General features: G+C 33.9%; 2 protein-coding genes and 1 long non-coding RNA gene across 4 annotated transcripts; 2 read left to right on the forward strand and 1 right to left on the reverse strand.

The window, feature by feature from the left end:
• Positions 1–135: 135 nt before the first annotated feature.
• LOC107061650 (uncharacterized) lies at positions 136–1,581 on the forward strand. Of its 2 annotated transcripts, XR_001474135.1 has the most exons (4): positions 136–630; positions 663–787; positions 927–1,051; positions 1,341–1,581. It is a non-coding gene; the product is annotated as an uncharacterized lncRNA (long non-coding RNA). The 2 variants fall into 2 exon arrangements; XR_001474134.1 differs by having other exon boundaries at positions 663–1,051.
• A 1,416-nt stretch (positions 1,582–2,997) lies between these two features.
• LOC102598965 (uncharacterized) lies at positions 2,998–8,907 on the reverse strand. The gene is made up of 2 exons (XM_006353253.2): positions 8,606–8,907; positions 2,998–3,268 (listed from the first exon to the last, which is right to left on the reverse strand). Exons 1-2 carry the CDS (start codon positions 8,774–8,776, stop codon positions 3,194–3,196), a joined length of 246 nt encoding a protein of 81 aa, XP_006353315.1. The 5' UTR covers positions 8,777–8,907; the 3' UTR covers positions 2,998–3,193.
• Positions 8,908–15,029: 6,122 nt separating this feature from the next.
• On the forward strand, positions 15,030–16,211 carry LOC102599288 (F-box protein At4g35733-like). The gene has a single exon (XM_006353254.2). The coding sequence runs from the start codon at positions 15,030–15,032 to the stop codon at positions 16,209–16,211; it is 1,182 nt and encodes a 393-aa protein (XP_006353316.1).
• The last annotated feature ends 732 nt before the right edge of the window (positions 16,212–16,943 follow it).

The following is a 16,943-nucleotide window of genomic DNA, read 5'->3' on the forward strand; positions in this document are numbered from 1 at the left end:
TATTGCCTCGAGGCCGGGGGGGTGGAGGTTGGCCTCAGGGCATGGCGCCTCAAGGCTAGGGAGGGCGGGGGTCGGCCTCAGGGAACGGCGCCTTGAGGCTGGGGGGCTCAGTTAATTTTTTTTAGAGTGCTGAAATTGAAGCTCAACTGCACAATTGCTTTAATTGGATAATTAAGCTTAACCGTTAATGTAGTTGATTGAATTGGACAAATGTACATAGATGAGATGAAATGTTGTGAGTTCTTTCATCAAACATGTATCTTTCTTTTTTTCCCTTCTTTTTTGTCTTTCAGCATGAATGTTGATGGATGCAATGTTGTTCATTGGAATCAATGCTGCCATAAGGTAATTAAGTCTAAAAGCTTGTACAAAAATGTACTCCATTTGTTTTTGAGTTTGTTTTAATGCATCGTCGCTCTTTCAGCGTTCGAGTCTCAAATGAGCTTGGGCTAGGTCGGCCCATGGCTACCAAATATAGTGTAGTATTTCAATCAATCCTCATTGGGATACTCTACTGGCTGTAAGAAATCATCTGGCCATTCTTTTCACAAACAGCAAGGATTTGCAATGAGCTGTTGCTGACCTTGCTTGGCTTCTCGGAATAACCATGGTTCTTAGCAGTGTTAACAGGTGTTGTGTTTATTCCAAATATTGTTTTGCAGGTGTTGCTATTGGAGGTGGATGGCAAGGTCTAGTGGCTTATATCAATTTGAGATCTTACTATGTTTTTGGTATTCCTCTAGGATATACGATTGGTTATGTCTCTAACCTTAACCTTGGAGTCGTGGTAAATAAACTCATTCTAAAAGTTACAAACATTAAGTATATCAAAGTTTAATCTCACACTGCATTTGTAAACATCTTTTATAGGAAACACTTCGTTTTAGTATCTCACAACTTTTTTTAACCTAAAAACATTATGACAGAAATTCAATTTATCCGAATTATGGATTATATCTTGCAAGGTCTATGGGGAGGAATGATAGCAGGACTTGCTTTACAGACACTGCTACTCTCATTTGTACTCTATAGAACTGATTGGAATAAAGAGGTAAGTAAAACGGTTGGTGATTTTTGTACAATTTAAAACTCCAAAACAAATTAACTTTACTCATTCTTGATAGGAATTAGCTGTCCATCCTCTGTAACCTGATTATCCTATATTCCATTTTTGTTTGAAAGTCATTGCACAAGGGGAGTTGTTTGACTATTGCTGAATTTTCTTTGAAAATTGCAGATGAAGCAATACTAGTTAAATACTTAGTTTGTTACAGATTTTTGTTGAACCTTCCCTTTCAGTATGATTTAGTCATGTGTACTAATAAGAAAATGAAATGCAGGTTTAGCAGTCTGTAGAGCACCTACGCAAGTGGGGAGGTCAAGACTTTGAATCTGAGAAAACTATTACAATTTCAGAGCCTACGAAGGCCTTACCATAAGAGTATGATTTTTCAGTGACATCAAAGGATGAAAGGTCTTCATCTTTGTTTTTGTTAACCAGTTAATGATATAGTATCTACATGTTGTGAATAAAGTGGAGCCTAAATCCATGTCAGATGCCACGGTGGATGACAGCTAGGCTAGGTGTACACGGGTAAAATACTGATCAAAAAGATTATAACGGATTTTGTAGGTGACCCGGCTAAAAGATACTCTTGACATCGTGAGTGGGGAACTGTTAGTTGTAATAGGAACCTAGCTGCAATTTAGAAGATTAGGCTAAGATATTTGTTTGTTGTGCTCTTTCTCCTATTATCTCTCTGTGTTTGTTACATTACATTTAAATATGATATGTCAATTCACAGCTTTGTTGCTCCTATTGTGGTGTCTACATAATCGGTTGATAGTTTATTTTTCTGGAGTATCACTAATTAAAGTTGTGTGGACTCTTCACTTTCACTGCTGCACCCATGCCGGATTCTCCAAAAATACACTACTTTTGGAGAATCTAATACGCACTCATTGACATTTTTGAAGAGTCCAAGCAACATAGTCACTAATGTCTTGATCTCAATTTGACTTGTCAATTAACAATAGAAATAAATCACTTGTAGCTTTAGTCGTTGATGGACATGCACAGCCGGGTGAGTTAGCAATAGTAGGTATGAGAAGTTTTTGATAGTAGCCGAAGTTGTTTTTCAGAAACCGAAAAAATATAGTTTTTTTTCTCAATAATTATTTTTTGAAAAGTACGTTTGAGAATAAAATACACTTAAAATTACTTTTAAAAAGTTTGGTCAAACATTAATTATTGCTTAAAAGTATTTTTAAAAATTTATTGATTGAACACATTATTTCTCACCAAAATTACTTTTTTGAAAGCCACTTTCAGAAAGAAAAAAAAACATTTAAACAACTATAAGCTCAAGGACTATAATGAAATGTCCTTTTTTTTTTTTACCCCAAAAATAAAAAAATGTGCCTTTTTATTTTAGTAGAAAAATGACTCTTTAAGTAGTTGAAATGTATCTTTTTGATCCTTTTACTTGTCAATATTCACAAATTTCAAGAATTAATAATGTTATTTCTTGCACAAAAGAAACTAAATATACAAATTTTAATTAATCTAAGACCAGTGTAATTTCTATATCACAATCAAAATTTACAAACAAGTGAGGAACCAAAAATATTATGATCCCTTCATTTAGTTTGCCACCAAAATAGTTCTCACACTATCGATGTCTCCAATGCCCCTTATTTTGATGATTTAAAGAATTTTACTCAACTAGGTTATACAAAAAATCGTACATTCATTGATCTACTTGAGGATGAGTTGTGTTGTAGATAACATCATGATTAGACTTGCACATAACAAATTGAACTTGCTCTTGGCATTTGAGCTCAACTAGTCGAGCTAATAAGAAGAAAGATTATGATTGTAACCTAATAATCCTCAGTTACAATCTCTCACCAATACCTGCATCATACACACCAAATGTAAAGCAAATATAAGAATTCACTTATTTTGCTTCTTCTGGATAAGTGATATACAAAAGATAAAAAGGAAAAATGGTAACCATCATGAAAATTTGTTGACAGGCTTTAATCATTTGTAAAAAGGCACGCAGTGTCATGTTTATTCAATGGAACATTGTCATTATATGTCACACTATTTCGAATAAAAAGTAATCATGAAATGCAGTTTAGAATCCAAATACAGAAGGCAAGGTGATCATCTTCCCCACTAACAAAACTAGTAGTCTTTTGTTCCAAAGTTCTTGCACCATAGCTGAGAAGGAATGGGGCGGACTGGAAGATGTGGCCTTTGCTGCAAAATTGAAAAACTTGTTATAGCATGAATATCAAATATTCCCCAAGAGAAAAACAGAGTAAACTTCCATACATCGCTGAGTCGGTGGAAAGCAAGAAATGCAAGTAAACCAAGAGAGCAGGTTGTTAATAAAAGATAAAAGGGCAGATCAAGAGGAGGAAGGCACACTAAACATTATTCTAGAAAGGCAAAACACAAAGAAAGACACTAAAAGTTATCACCAACTGCCAATTAGACACTTCAAACTTCTTGTAACAAGTTTGACACCTCAATGGCATAAGTGTGTCTTTTGGACGCCAGTTCTAAACAACATGTGTGCAATCGTTGCTGACATGTCAAATGAACCAATAAAATAACGACACGTTAATTTTTTTTAAAAAAAATTGTCACGTATAATTTTTTGAGATGCAATAATTTAAAAAAAAAAAAACCACACCACCCTCTCCACATTTAGCTTCCCTAAAAAAGTGAATGCAAACTTCCCGCAACCTCCAAGCCAGAAAAAATGGGATCTTCAACGCCCTGATAAGAAAATCAAAACGACAGACAGCTCGCACAACCCCAAACACTTGCAGCTCCTCCTCAAAATTTCATCCCAAAATTCCAGTCACACTACCCGACACCGCAGAGCCAACACTGAGTCTGAGACCATAACTTTGGTTTAGAAACTGGCATTTCAAGCACCATGAGCTTGGGTCCGACAAATTTCCTGGTGATGGATTCTGAATCAACGGGAAGCATTGTTTGGAGAACCCCTCTGGTTGAGTTTGTTCAAGTTCTTGCACGCTTATGCTGAAAATAATTTTTTCGGCAAGTTTCTATTAACTCAAAAAGGCAACAGCAGCCACCATATTTTTACCAATCCATTTATTAGAATGGTAACAAAGCTACTTCGCCTTTTTCTTAATACTCCTCCACCTTTGAACCATAAACCACCACAACTGACAACACCGTAGAAGAATTTCCAGAAGCTCCATTTTGAAACCATCACCATAACAACTCCCTCACTAAGGAATTTTTTGTGGCAAGACAACAAGGAAAGGGGAGGTTTTCATCTTGTCAAACAGAAAACAAGGGAAACCTGGGTATACTGAATTTGAGGAAATAAAATCAAAGTCTTCTCATAAAATGGCTATGGAGATACCCTATGAAGATCACTTCCTGCGGAAGAAAGTAATCAAAGGTAAACATAGAGAGGAGTGCTTCTGGAAAACAAAGGAGGTGACCACTGCTTATAGTGTTCGGGGTCATATGGTTGTTGGTTGGAGCTATGCATGAATTAGTTATTTATGTATTACTAATCCATGTATTAGTTATTCCATCTTCTACTCCGCATTAAACAATACATAAATTGACTCATTGACTTAAACATGTCTTATTAATGTGAAATTGAAAAATGATAATTGACAACTGAACACTATACATGGTTTGCTGAATTTTATACAAAGCAATTAAAAGATAACGAACATGATATTAGCTATGCTAGTTATAATACATGAATAACTCTCTTCCTAACTAGCAACCAAACAATCCCTTAGTGTTTGGAAGTCTATCAACGCTCTTTGGCAAATTTTTAGGATCAGCTACAGAATTGGAAATTAGCAAGACACATCTTTTTGGGAAGACAACTGGTTTGGCCTCTCAAGCTACTATTCTTTGATATCTACACTCTAAACCAGCAACATAAGCCCACCACTAATGAAGTATGGACTGCACAGGGGTGGAATCTCAGTTTTAACTTTTAAGAGACCAATGAATGATTGGGAGATTGCTAGATTCACTGATTTTTGACACACTCAAGCAGTTCACAGTGCAAAACTGGAATCAAGATAAATTATGGTGGCTAGGGCATAACTCAGAAGCTTCTTTGTAAAATCATCTGAACCACGCCAACAATCAAACTGAATTGTGGCCTAGGAAGCACATATGGAAGGTTAAAATCCTAGACTACTTTGGTTGGCTGGTATGGAGGAGGCAAGTTTAACTTGAGCGAACCTTAAAAGGAGGGGAACAAAACTCTGTTCGATTTTCCATCTATGTGGGGAAAATGCATAAACAAATAGCTACATGTTTCTACATTATAAAGTGACTACACATTTATTGGGCATCTTTCTGGTTATGGCAAGTTTGAGTTGGAGAATGCCAGAGAAAACTCTGTGACTGCTGTCAAGCAGGCAAAGTGGAGGATCATTAAATCAGAAAAGAAGATGGAGCATAATCTCATCTTGCATACAGTGGGTCATATGTAGGGAGAGGATCTTAAGATGCTCCAAAAATAAGGGCAATTTAATTCAGAAAATAAATTGAATTGCATGATGTTGTTCCATTTCTGGTGCAAACAGAAAAATAAAATAAAATATAAAAATAAATAAATATATATATATATATATATAAAAAATAAGGAAGAACAGAGGTTTTTTTGGTTTGTTTCTATACCTCCTTTTTTACTACAAAACTCTATAATTTGAACAGTCTTTTCGGCTTTTAGTATTATAAAAATAAAAATATTTGCATATCAAATAAATGTTTCTAATTTGGGTAAACGAAAGGGTAAAAGGGGAAATTTATTTTCTTTTTGATAGCTGGAGATGGGTTCTAAATACACCCACGCTGAAAAGTGAACATACCAATAGTGTATTGTCAGGTTAGATCAGGGTGAGCCCAACACATTATGTTAATGAGAATCGAGAAGTGTAAGTCACGAGGATAATTAAGTTGTACAACTGGAAGATGATGACAACTCTAAGTGTCTATCTATGTATTTGGCCTTCTAGAAAATATTCATTAGTCTTTGGGATGGAAAGAGCAACCATTTACATGATAAAACAGACTCAGTATCAGCTTTGAACAGAGGCTTCAAACTTGCAGACAACATAAACATTGGTTAGGCAAAATCTTCTTTGCTTGCACCAATGTTCCAAATACTTCAGTTTTTTTTACTTTATATTTTATTGTTCTTTAAAAATGCTTAAGATGCACTTGTTTGACAGCAATAAGTACAGAATTTGTAGCATCTAACTAAGAGTACCAAATAAGCAGGCTGAACGTTTGATCAACAAACTAAGGACAAGATCATAATATTAGAAGGAAAACAAAAAGGCAAGACAGGTAGAACAGGAGGAAAGGGGGCATAGTCTAGTGAACACGCACCCCTTCCCCTCACAATTTTGCCTAGCATGATCAATGATTCCCCATTTACGATAACCAATCTGCAGAGTGGGAGGTTACAGTGCGAACGACCATTTCTAAAATCTGTATGTTCAGAGAATCACTAGATTATCTTTGTTTCCTTTTTGTCAACTAAGAAAACACCAAGAACCATGACACATGGATCGAAACTCGGTGGATAATGGGCTTGCCCATTACACTTCTCTACTTAAATACCAAACTTTTGTCTGTGTCGGGACTCAAAAAGGAGCATTACTAGAGTATCCAAAATAATTTCTTTTACAAGTAATATTTTTTCCAGAAGTTATACATTTAATTAAACAGTAACATAGAAAAATCACTTTTAAGAGTGATAGCTCCTTAGTAAGACGATAAAAAATAATTTGAACACCCCGCAATCATTTACTAATTATGTTTGATGTAAGTTCCACATCAACAGAGTGGAAGAGCTGCAGCTTCTTATTGCCTCTACTAAAGGAGACCAACTCTGAGCAGCTTCTCACAAATTTCAAGGAGTCTTGAGTCCACGAGTGGACCTAAATCCTCCTCATATGAAGTTTTCTCTGAAGCAGAATGCTTTTTACACCAAAAGTTTGAGTGTGAGAATTCAGTAACCAGGATCCAATCTTGTCCAATTGAGTTCACAGACTACAAGTGTATTCACACTGAATTCTGCCTATGTCTTATTGCCCAAAGCTTCACAGCATAGATAGACTAATTAGGTATCCTATGGAAGGATCACACAAGGGGGAAGACCGAAAGAGTGCACCGGCACGAAGCTAACACCTTTATCAACATTTCACCATGAGCACGTCAAATTTTTTTATTTTTAAAAAAAAATGGTAATGGTGTATTCTTCAGCATTAAGGAGATGCTGGTGACCTGCAAACTTTTGCTTAATGTGGTTTCTTGTTTAGACCTTCTTTGTCCATTTTACAGAATAAAATTACTGAGCAATTCTGAATTCGAAGCAAAATCAGACCCTCAAACAAAAAATAGAAGTACAGTACTTATCTTAGCCAACATGAGATTTTCTATGAACACCCCAAAGAGAAACTTGGATAGAATCGTTGGATGTAATCCCAGCACCATCAATTCCTATTTTGATGCCAAATTTTGTGATTTCTTCTATTTTCTGGGAAATCATAATCAGCATGATCTAGAACCAAGTGTATTTGCTACATTAATCTCAATTACATATATAATCTGTGAAACCAGATACAACTACACACACTTTGTCTTTTCTTTCTTTTTTTGGGTAACAGTGGTGTCCGAGTTAGATGTGCACACCTCTCGGCTATTCCACTGGCTAGTTGCTACCTCCTATCTGTCCAGGTATTGGGTAACTCTTCTCATCAAGGTTTTTTGAGAATGGTCCCAATATTATAAATCAACACAAAACTCTCTGTTCATCAAAGCTTAGACAGCTGGGAATAAATCACCCAATATTTTCCATATTTACTGGGATTTGAGTCTCCAAAAAGTGCACACTTTTCACACTTCTCAGCGGTTTCTAAAGACATTTCTATTTCTTTTGCAGATAAGCCTAATGATAAGGGAAGGGCCCAAGGGGGTTTCAGAGTTGAAATAGGTACCCTATTTAGTCACTGGTGTGGCACCAAATTATATAGAGCTGGTATTAGGATGACAAAAAAAGTAAAACAAAGGTGCTTCCCATCTGTAGTTTGATTGATCTGTCAGAAAACACAGTGAGTTTAATATCCCTCTGAGGCTGAGCATTCAACCTGTGATGGTCTTGTCCATGCATTCCTATTTCCTCACATCACCTGACCATCCAACACTATTTCCTATAACGGCATTGCGAATCCTCCAATAAATCTTCATCATCCCACGTTTCCACATGACTATAAGAACTTAATTTTGGTTTATATACGGATTTCATCTAGCCAGTAGAGAAAAGCATAAAATATAAAACTTGATTTCTTCCCTAAAAAACTAAAGCTAAAAGTTGAAATAGGAGAGTCAATTAAATCAAATCAAATCAAATCAAATTAATGAATTTTAACATAAATCAATAGACACGGCAAAGCTGAAGTCAACAAGATCACATATTTTACCAAAATTACAGTAAACTATTCCATTTCCAACCACCTATCAATACATTTCAGATCAGATTGGAGAAGGGGAAGGGATGGAGGTACTGACCTCGAGCTCGGCAGATTTCAAGGCGACAGGAATGCAAACGAGTACGATTCCGGCGAGGGCAATAGCGGTATTACGCTTCCAATGTACGGGCCTACAGTACGGCCCACCACTCATACTCCAAACCTTAGTCCTGAAATCTCCACCATGAGAGTGGTCTCCTCCGCCGGCCATTTTTCCGTCTACCGCTGATGAGAAGCAAAGAGTTTTCAGATGAAAAGATCAATTGGGCGTTCCACAACTCACTTTGAAGAATTCGTATTATCGTATAGCCCTAAGACGCGTGCTATGTATTGAGCCGGAAAGAGAGTCACTTTGGACCCGACCCGACCTGATCCTACCGTAATGGTTCGGTTTTTCTCTTTTAACACTATGTTTAGACGATTGTTAAGTATTGTTTTCATAATGTATCCTATAGTGTTTTATATTGTGTTATATTGTATTTAATGTATTGTTTTAATGAATACAATGTTTGGATAGATTGTATAATTCTGTGTCACTACAAAATGTCATACATCAAAAATTTGAGTGATAAACCTATGAGAAAAGTAAGGTATAAAATAGTGTTATTATGAAAAGGTAAGAAAAAAAGATAAAATAAGATTATTAAACAATAAATAAAGACAAAACGAGAAGAAAATATTAAGTTTACGACGCGATCATACCAAATCGATTGTTTATTTAATCATTACATAACAATGGATTTAAATGATACAATACAATAGAATTTAAGTAACAATCAAAACAAACATTATATTTAAACTAACACCCTATTTGGATGATTGTTACCCGTTGTATTTAAACAATCATTACATTGTATTATTAGCTTAAATGTAATTTTGTTTTAATTGTTACTTAAATACTATTGTGTTGTATCGTTTAAATACATCGTTAGGTAACGACGAAAAGACTCACTTTATGAAATGATCGATTTAGTGTGATCAAAGTTTTCTAACTGTTCAAGCATTGACAAACATGAAAAGATAGAAAGAATCTGCTTGAGTTTTGGTCGATGCAAATGGGACATGTCAAAGAACTTGGTGGCATCTCCACTTGTAAGACGTCCATCTCCATCTGTACCAAATTAACAACCCCGTCATTCAAAAATTATTTTTTTTTGCTCTTATATATTTGAATAAAACACTAAAAAAATTATCAAAATCAACAAAATTGAACCATTTTTGATAGATCTTCTCGTTTTCTTTTGATCATCGATTAATGGGGCTTGTATCAAACTCCATTTATAAAATCTTTAATTATTTCTTTTTCTTCTTAGCCAGATGTAGCATCAATGTATCTCTCCAGCCATCTTGTCTGTTGTATCAATGGTGGATTTGAGATTCAATTCAGCTGTAATGGTCGTCTATTTTGGATATGCTATGATTTGGGATAAATGGATGAGAAGAAAATTTGAATTTTGAATGCTCTGAATCTGTTACGATTGGAATAGATTGATATCAATATGTTTTGCGTGATTTGTGGGATTGATAATTATTAAATTCCTTTTTAAGCGCAACGATTAAGTTATTTAATGTATCAGACTTTATGTATCTGGATGCTATAACTTTTAAGATATATTTGTAAAATAGAAAGAAAAAATAGGAATAGGGTGTGATTTATGTTTTACACTATGTGATTTATGTAAGTTATACTTAAATTAAACTAATTAAATTTTAACCCAAACCCGAATCCATCTAATAACTCAATACCCACCCCACCTACAACCCCATTAAACTAAGGAACAAAAAATTGATTTTCATTTGATTTCTTCTTAGTATTGTTCATCTTCTTTATTGAACTCATATTATTGTTCATCTTCTTTATTGAACCCAACAATAAAATCTATTGAAGTCACCTTAATCCATCTTTGAAATCCTCTAAAATTAAAATACAACTTCATGACAAGAACAATAATCTGAATCACCTACTTCAAAATAAGCAACAAGTTATATATAAAAAAATTGACATCTCCAATAGAAATTTATCCGAGCTTCAATGATGTTCAACATTATAAATCAAAATTTATTTATCCAAGTATTCCCAAAGCGTCGTGCCTCAAGGGCCCCCACCCCGCTCGGCCCCGAGGCACCGTACCTCGAGGCCCCCCGCCCGGCCTTAAGGTATCGTGCGTTGAGACCCCCTGCCCCGCCCTGCCTTAATAGTTCAATTGATGGAACTATTAACACTTTAGAAGTGTGATGTCAGAAAAATATTTATGATATGTTCACCAAGTTACTTCCTAAAGCTTCGTTTGGGTTTTCATCATCAAGCTTGGAGTAATTTCCAAAATATTAGAATTGAAGTAGATCTTTTGTAATATCATTGATTTTTTGTATCTGGTTTCACAGACTACATATGTAATTAAGATTGGCGTGTGGGTGAACTAACCCAACGCTATGTGATCTCACATACCTCATAGGGATCATCCCTTGACGAAATCCACAAGCGATTTTTGAAGATCTTGACGATTCTTGAACTTTCTTCTCCTTTCTCCTATTTTCTCTTTTCTCCAAGCCCTAGTGTGAATTTTCAATTGACTAAACTGATTTAATTCTGATTAGACCCCAAATAAACCCCCTAAAAATGAAATAAAATATTTTTTTAAGGAAAAGACCAAACTACCCTTCCAAAATCCGGATTACACTTTCCTTATTTGATCAATTCAACTTTCAATGGGCATATCTCACTCATACGAACTCGGAATCACGCAAATTCGGTGGCGTTGGAAAGATAATTCCACGATATTTCCTACGGTATCTGGAAGCACACCTAACTCATCCTGAACTAGGAGTTATGGTCGTTTGAAGTTGACCAAAAATCCAAACTTAACATAACTTAACAAATTTCCAGGTTTTTCATTCTTTCCTAAAATGACTAGTTCCAATTCTAACTCTTTTTAGTTCTTTCAATTAGCGAGATATTATAAAGTGACAAACATTTACCACAGATTAAAACATCATCAGATATTTACAGTTATGTATCGGTATCATTATATCTAATAAAAATTTGTATTTTTTTTACACATTATATCAGGTAAATTGTTATGTATCAAGTTATATTATGTATTAGGTATATTGTCATGTATCAAGAAAAAAATTATATGCAATAACATGCAATAACTAATAGAAGATGACCAAATTTAACAACATTAGGATATCCATACAAATTTTAAGAGTAATCCTTCAAAACTTGATCAAATTTTAACACAAAATAAAATAAAATTAAACGTGTCTATTATATTAATAACTACTCTACATTAACCAAGTCTTCTTCAGCAAGTGGTATGAAATGACACAATTATGTATCATATACATATCGGTGAATTTGATACACAATGCTTTAGTTATTGAACATTAGGGCTTATGTATCATGAGTATTATTGGGTAATGTATAATATATATGTATCACAAATATAATTTGCAACTGTGTGTAGATACATATTCTTCCAATTTTTGAATAAGGTTAAAGATACATAGCAACACTTGATTCATGACATATGATACATTTTGTAAAAGTTATGTATCAAATAACACCTGATACATGACATATAGTATATTTTGTAAAAGTAATGTATCAAATAACACCTGATACATGACACATTTTGTAAAAGTTATGTATCAAATAATGACATGATAAATACTAATCGATGTTTCAAAATAATAAGATTATGCATCAACAGAGATACATTACATAAAATAAAGACTATTGTAAATGTAATGTATCAGAACATTGAAACCACTATCAAAGGCTAGTAATTATGATCTAAAGTAATGAGATTTATGTATCAATGTGTCTGATACATATTCACTGCAATGTATGTATCTCTGTAATATTCTTGTTCTTTAAAACAATAACTGTGTGTGCGCAAGATATTTCGTCTAATTGAAATCTCCTACAATTACATATTTTTCGTTGAAGGCTAACAATGTATCTTCTTCCAGATTCATAAACTAAAAGAATAAATTCAGACAATGCAACAACATGCAAACATTAAATAAGTCAATATTACATTAAATGAAATACCATTTTTTGGTATTTTCAAAGCAAGACTAATCAATGTTTTCTAACTGTTCAAGCATTGACAAACATGACAAGATAGAAAAGAATCTGCTTGAGTTTTGGTCGAGGTAAATGGGACATGACAAAGAACTTGGTGGCATCTCCACTAGTAAAACGTCCATCTCCATCTGTACCAAATTAACAACCCCGTCATTCAAAAATTATTTATTTTTGCTCTTATATATTTGAATAAAACACTAAAAAAATTAACATAATCAACAAAATTGAACCATTTTTGATAGATCTTCTTGTGTTCTTTTGAACATCGATTAATGAGGCTTGTATCAAACTCAATGTATAAAATCTTTAATTATTTCTTTTTCTTGTTAGCCAGATGTAGCATCAATGTATCTCTTTAGTCATCTTGTCTGTTGTATCAATGGTGGATTTGACATTCAATTTAGCTGTAATAGTCGTCTATTTTGGATCTGTTATGATTTGGGATAGATGGATGAGAAGAAAATTTGAATGTTGAATTCTCTAAATCTGTTACAGATTGGAATAGATTGATATCAATCTGTTTTGCGTGATCGTGGGATTGATAATTATTAGATTCCTTTTTAAGCGCAACGATTAAGTTATTTAATGTATCATACTTTGTGTATCCGGATGCTACAATTTTTAAGAGATATTTGTAAAATAGGGAGAAAAAAAATAGGAATAGGATGTGATTTATGTTTTACACTGTGATTTATGAAAGTTATACTTAAATTAAACTAATTAAATTTTAACCCAAACCTGAATCCATCTAATAACCCGATATCCGTCCCCACCTACAACCCCATTAAACTAAGGGAAAGAAATTTGATTTCTTCATATTATTGTTCATCTTCTTTATTGAACCCAACAATAAAATCTATTGAAGTCACCTTAATCCATCTTTGAAATCCTCTAAAATTAAAATACAACTTCATGACAAGAACAATAATCTGAATCACCTACTTCAAAATAAGCAACAAGTTATATATAAAAAATTTGACATCTCCATTAGAGGTTTATCCGAGCTTCAATGATGTTCAACATTATAAATCAAAATTTCTTTTTCTAAGTATTCAACTACATTTCAAATACAACACCAATCAGATTCTAGCTCAAAATTGTGCACTTTCTAAAATTAAATTTGTCTACTAATTATTTTGAGATTCGAAAGATTTCGAATTCACTTGAGGTTCTTTTTAAAAGTTGTAAATTGTTGAATCTTTGAATATAATCAACTGCAAAGTAAATTTGATATGACCTAATCTGATTTAGTTGATATAGTGAATAAGATGAGAAAAAAAAGTTGAAGAAAGTCATCTAAACTTCATTTATGAAACCCACTAAAATCACCATTGAAGAATTTGAAAGATTTGAAGAAATCCAAATCTATGAAAATCAAGTTTTTTTCATTTAATTTAATGAGATTTTTAGGTGGGGCGGGTATAGGGTTAGTAGGTGGATCCGCGTTTGGGTTGAACTCTAATTAGTTTAGGTCAATTATAAATTACACCAATAAATTCATGACATGTAATAAATAAGAAATATAATTTAATTGTTAAATGTTATTGTCAAAAATAAGGATATTTCAGGGCCAATAAGTTAACGTTAAGGGCATTTTAGAGTCGAAAGATAAAAGAATGATATTTTTGTACTAAATTCGATAGTTTAAAGATATTTTAGGTCCTTTTCTATAAATTAAATAATGCTAAAAATTATTATTGTCAAATCTAGAAATTGAAGTAAGCTTATATATTTTGATTTATATACATAAATATTTTATTATAACATATAAATGTGCTAAATGTTGACAATCTCTCAATTTTTTTCTATAATATTATTCTATAATAAGTTAAATTTTGATATTGTCAATAAATTAATACTCCCTCCGTTTCAAAAAGATTGATCTGGTTTGACTTGGTACAAAGTTTAAGAAATTAAAGAAGACTTTTGAATCTTGTGATCCTAAATTAAAGTTATCTCAAATGTACAAAATTGCCTTTAATCTTGTGGTCTTAAACATGCCACGTGAAAAACAAAAAGTAAAATGTTACCAAAAAAGAAAAGAGGTCATTTTTTAAAAACTGACTAAAAAGAAAAGGATGATTATTCTTTGTGAAATGGAGGGAGTATTTACAATTACATTTATCAACACATTAAAAAACAATAGGATTTCTCGAGAACGAATTGCACCTAGCTTCAAAAAGAAAAAGTAATAATAACAGTAATACCAATACTAATAGGAGTAGGATACTTATAACAAAAGCTAGGTCACATGAAATAAGATTCCAATTGTACTTTGAATTGGAGCTCTGTTCACCAAATCTAGGGATTTCTTGTTAGGATATTATATAAGGCGGCTGGGATCGGAACAGTTGAGATAGATTTGCCGATGGCGCAAAAGATGGCTGATTGGTCGAAATTGCCACTTGATATGTTGGTTTCGATAGGTAGATGTTTGAATCTGATTGAAGACTACCTAAATTTTGGGTGTGTCTGCAAATCCTGGCACTCTGTGGCCACCAAGGCCAATTTTAACAATGACCTGTGTAGAGCTCCTTGGCTGATGCTAGCGGAGGAAGAGGATAATGAGGTTCGGAAATTCTTCAGCCTCTATAATGGCATGATTTTGAACAAGAGGATTCCCAAAGCTAGCAGAAAACGATGTTTGGAGTCTATGGGTTGGCTTATCACGGTAGGAGAAGAGGGTGAAATTAGTCTGCTACATCCCTTCTCTGATGTTCAGATTGAATTGCCCCATCAAAATACCACAGTAGAGTACAATGAACATCAGACTGGCTCACTGACTTGCTTTATTGGCAAGGCAGTTTTGTCAGCTAGTCCTTCTCACACATCCAACTACCTTCTCATGGTCATTGATGGAGGCTCGAGGTTCCTCAGTTTTTGGAGACCTGGAGATATTAGATGGACTAGAGTTACATGGGAAGGAATCAATTACAGTTCTTTTGCTGATTTGATATATTTTAATGGCCAAATTTATGCCGTGGATTATTCGGGTAATCTCCTAGTTTGTAATGTTGCTGATGTTGTTAGCCCTAAACTTACTAAATGTCATATCATACCATCTCAACCTCATGAACATATTCCAGAGCACTTATACATCCTAGAATCACTAGGATCATTATTTGTAGTTGTGCGATATGGTGTTCACTTTAGGCTTGTCCAAGATGATTGGGACATGATTCCATTAACGCTCGTTCCAAGACCTTATCACGTTGGGGTGGAGGTAACATATGGCACAAGATATTTTCGAGTTTCCCGGGTTGATTTAGCTGCTTCCAAAATGACGGAAACCAAGGAATTAGGGGACGCAGCTTTTTTTCTAGGTGCTAATGCTTCTCTTTCAGTCCAAGCTTCTCGATATCCAGGAATCAAGCCCAATCATATTTATTTTACAGATGATTTTTATGAAACATACATGTCCTATGAAGAAGGAGGAGGCTTGGACATGGGGGTGTTCAACTTAGCAGATGGCAGCATCCAGCCGCATTACAACGATGTTTCCCTGAGTCGTTTTTGTCCTCCAACTTGGGTAACACCAACTCCGTATTGAGTCATACATATTATTTATTCTAATTCTGTTTGTTAGGTTACTTTTTACGTTTTTAATTTAAATAATTACAGTTAGTTACTTATTTTCATATAATTGGACAAAATATAATCAAATTAGTTGTTATAATTATCAAACCAACGTAGATCACGCAAGTCCTCATCGAATATTATTTCTATAATATGATATGGTTAATTTTCTTCAAATGGATCTAAAACATTACTCCTTATGTAATTTTGTAATCAATCAAATGATGAATGGTTTGTTTCAGTAATCTTTCTGGTATGTTTGTGTCAATACTATTGGGGAGTAAATAGTTAAGCTTTGAGCACTAAACAAGTGTAGAAATGGATTAAAATTAAGCACACACCATATATCATTCAGATCAGCAGAAAGAAAGGCTAAGCAGCTCATTCGAATAACGACAGTTAAACAGTGACTATGTCAGAGGTGAACAACCAATCTAAATGCATGATTTTTCTAATAAAGAAACCAACAACTAACTTAGAGGCTTATCATTCACTTAAACCCGAAAACAATTCAACCCAAGCAGCCTCATACGAGTTTATTACGACATGTTAGAAAGCTGAAGGCAGATCAATCAGAAGAGAGCAGCAGGTAACGCTTTCGAAAGCAAACAAGAACTGGAATAATAATCTAAAACAAACTAATATAAACAGAAGAGTTCGAAACCAAACATGTTGCAGCTATGAAGGCCAGAAAATAAGAACAGTA

This window comes from Solanum tuberosum, unplaced genomic scaffold, assembly GCF_000226075.1.
Source record: "Solanum tuberosum cultivar DM 1-3 516 R44 unplaced genomic scaffold, SolTub_3.0 scf00154, whole genome shotgun sequence".
NCBI classification, from domain to species: Eukaryota; Viridiplantae; Streptophyta; class Magnoliopsida; order Solanales; family Solanaceae; genus Solanum; species Solanum tuberosum.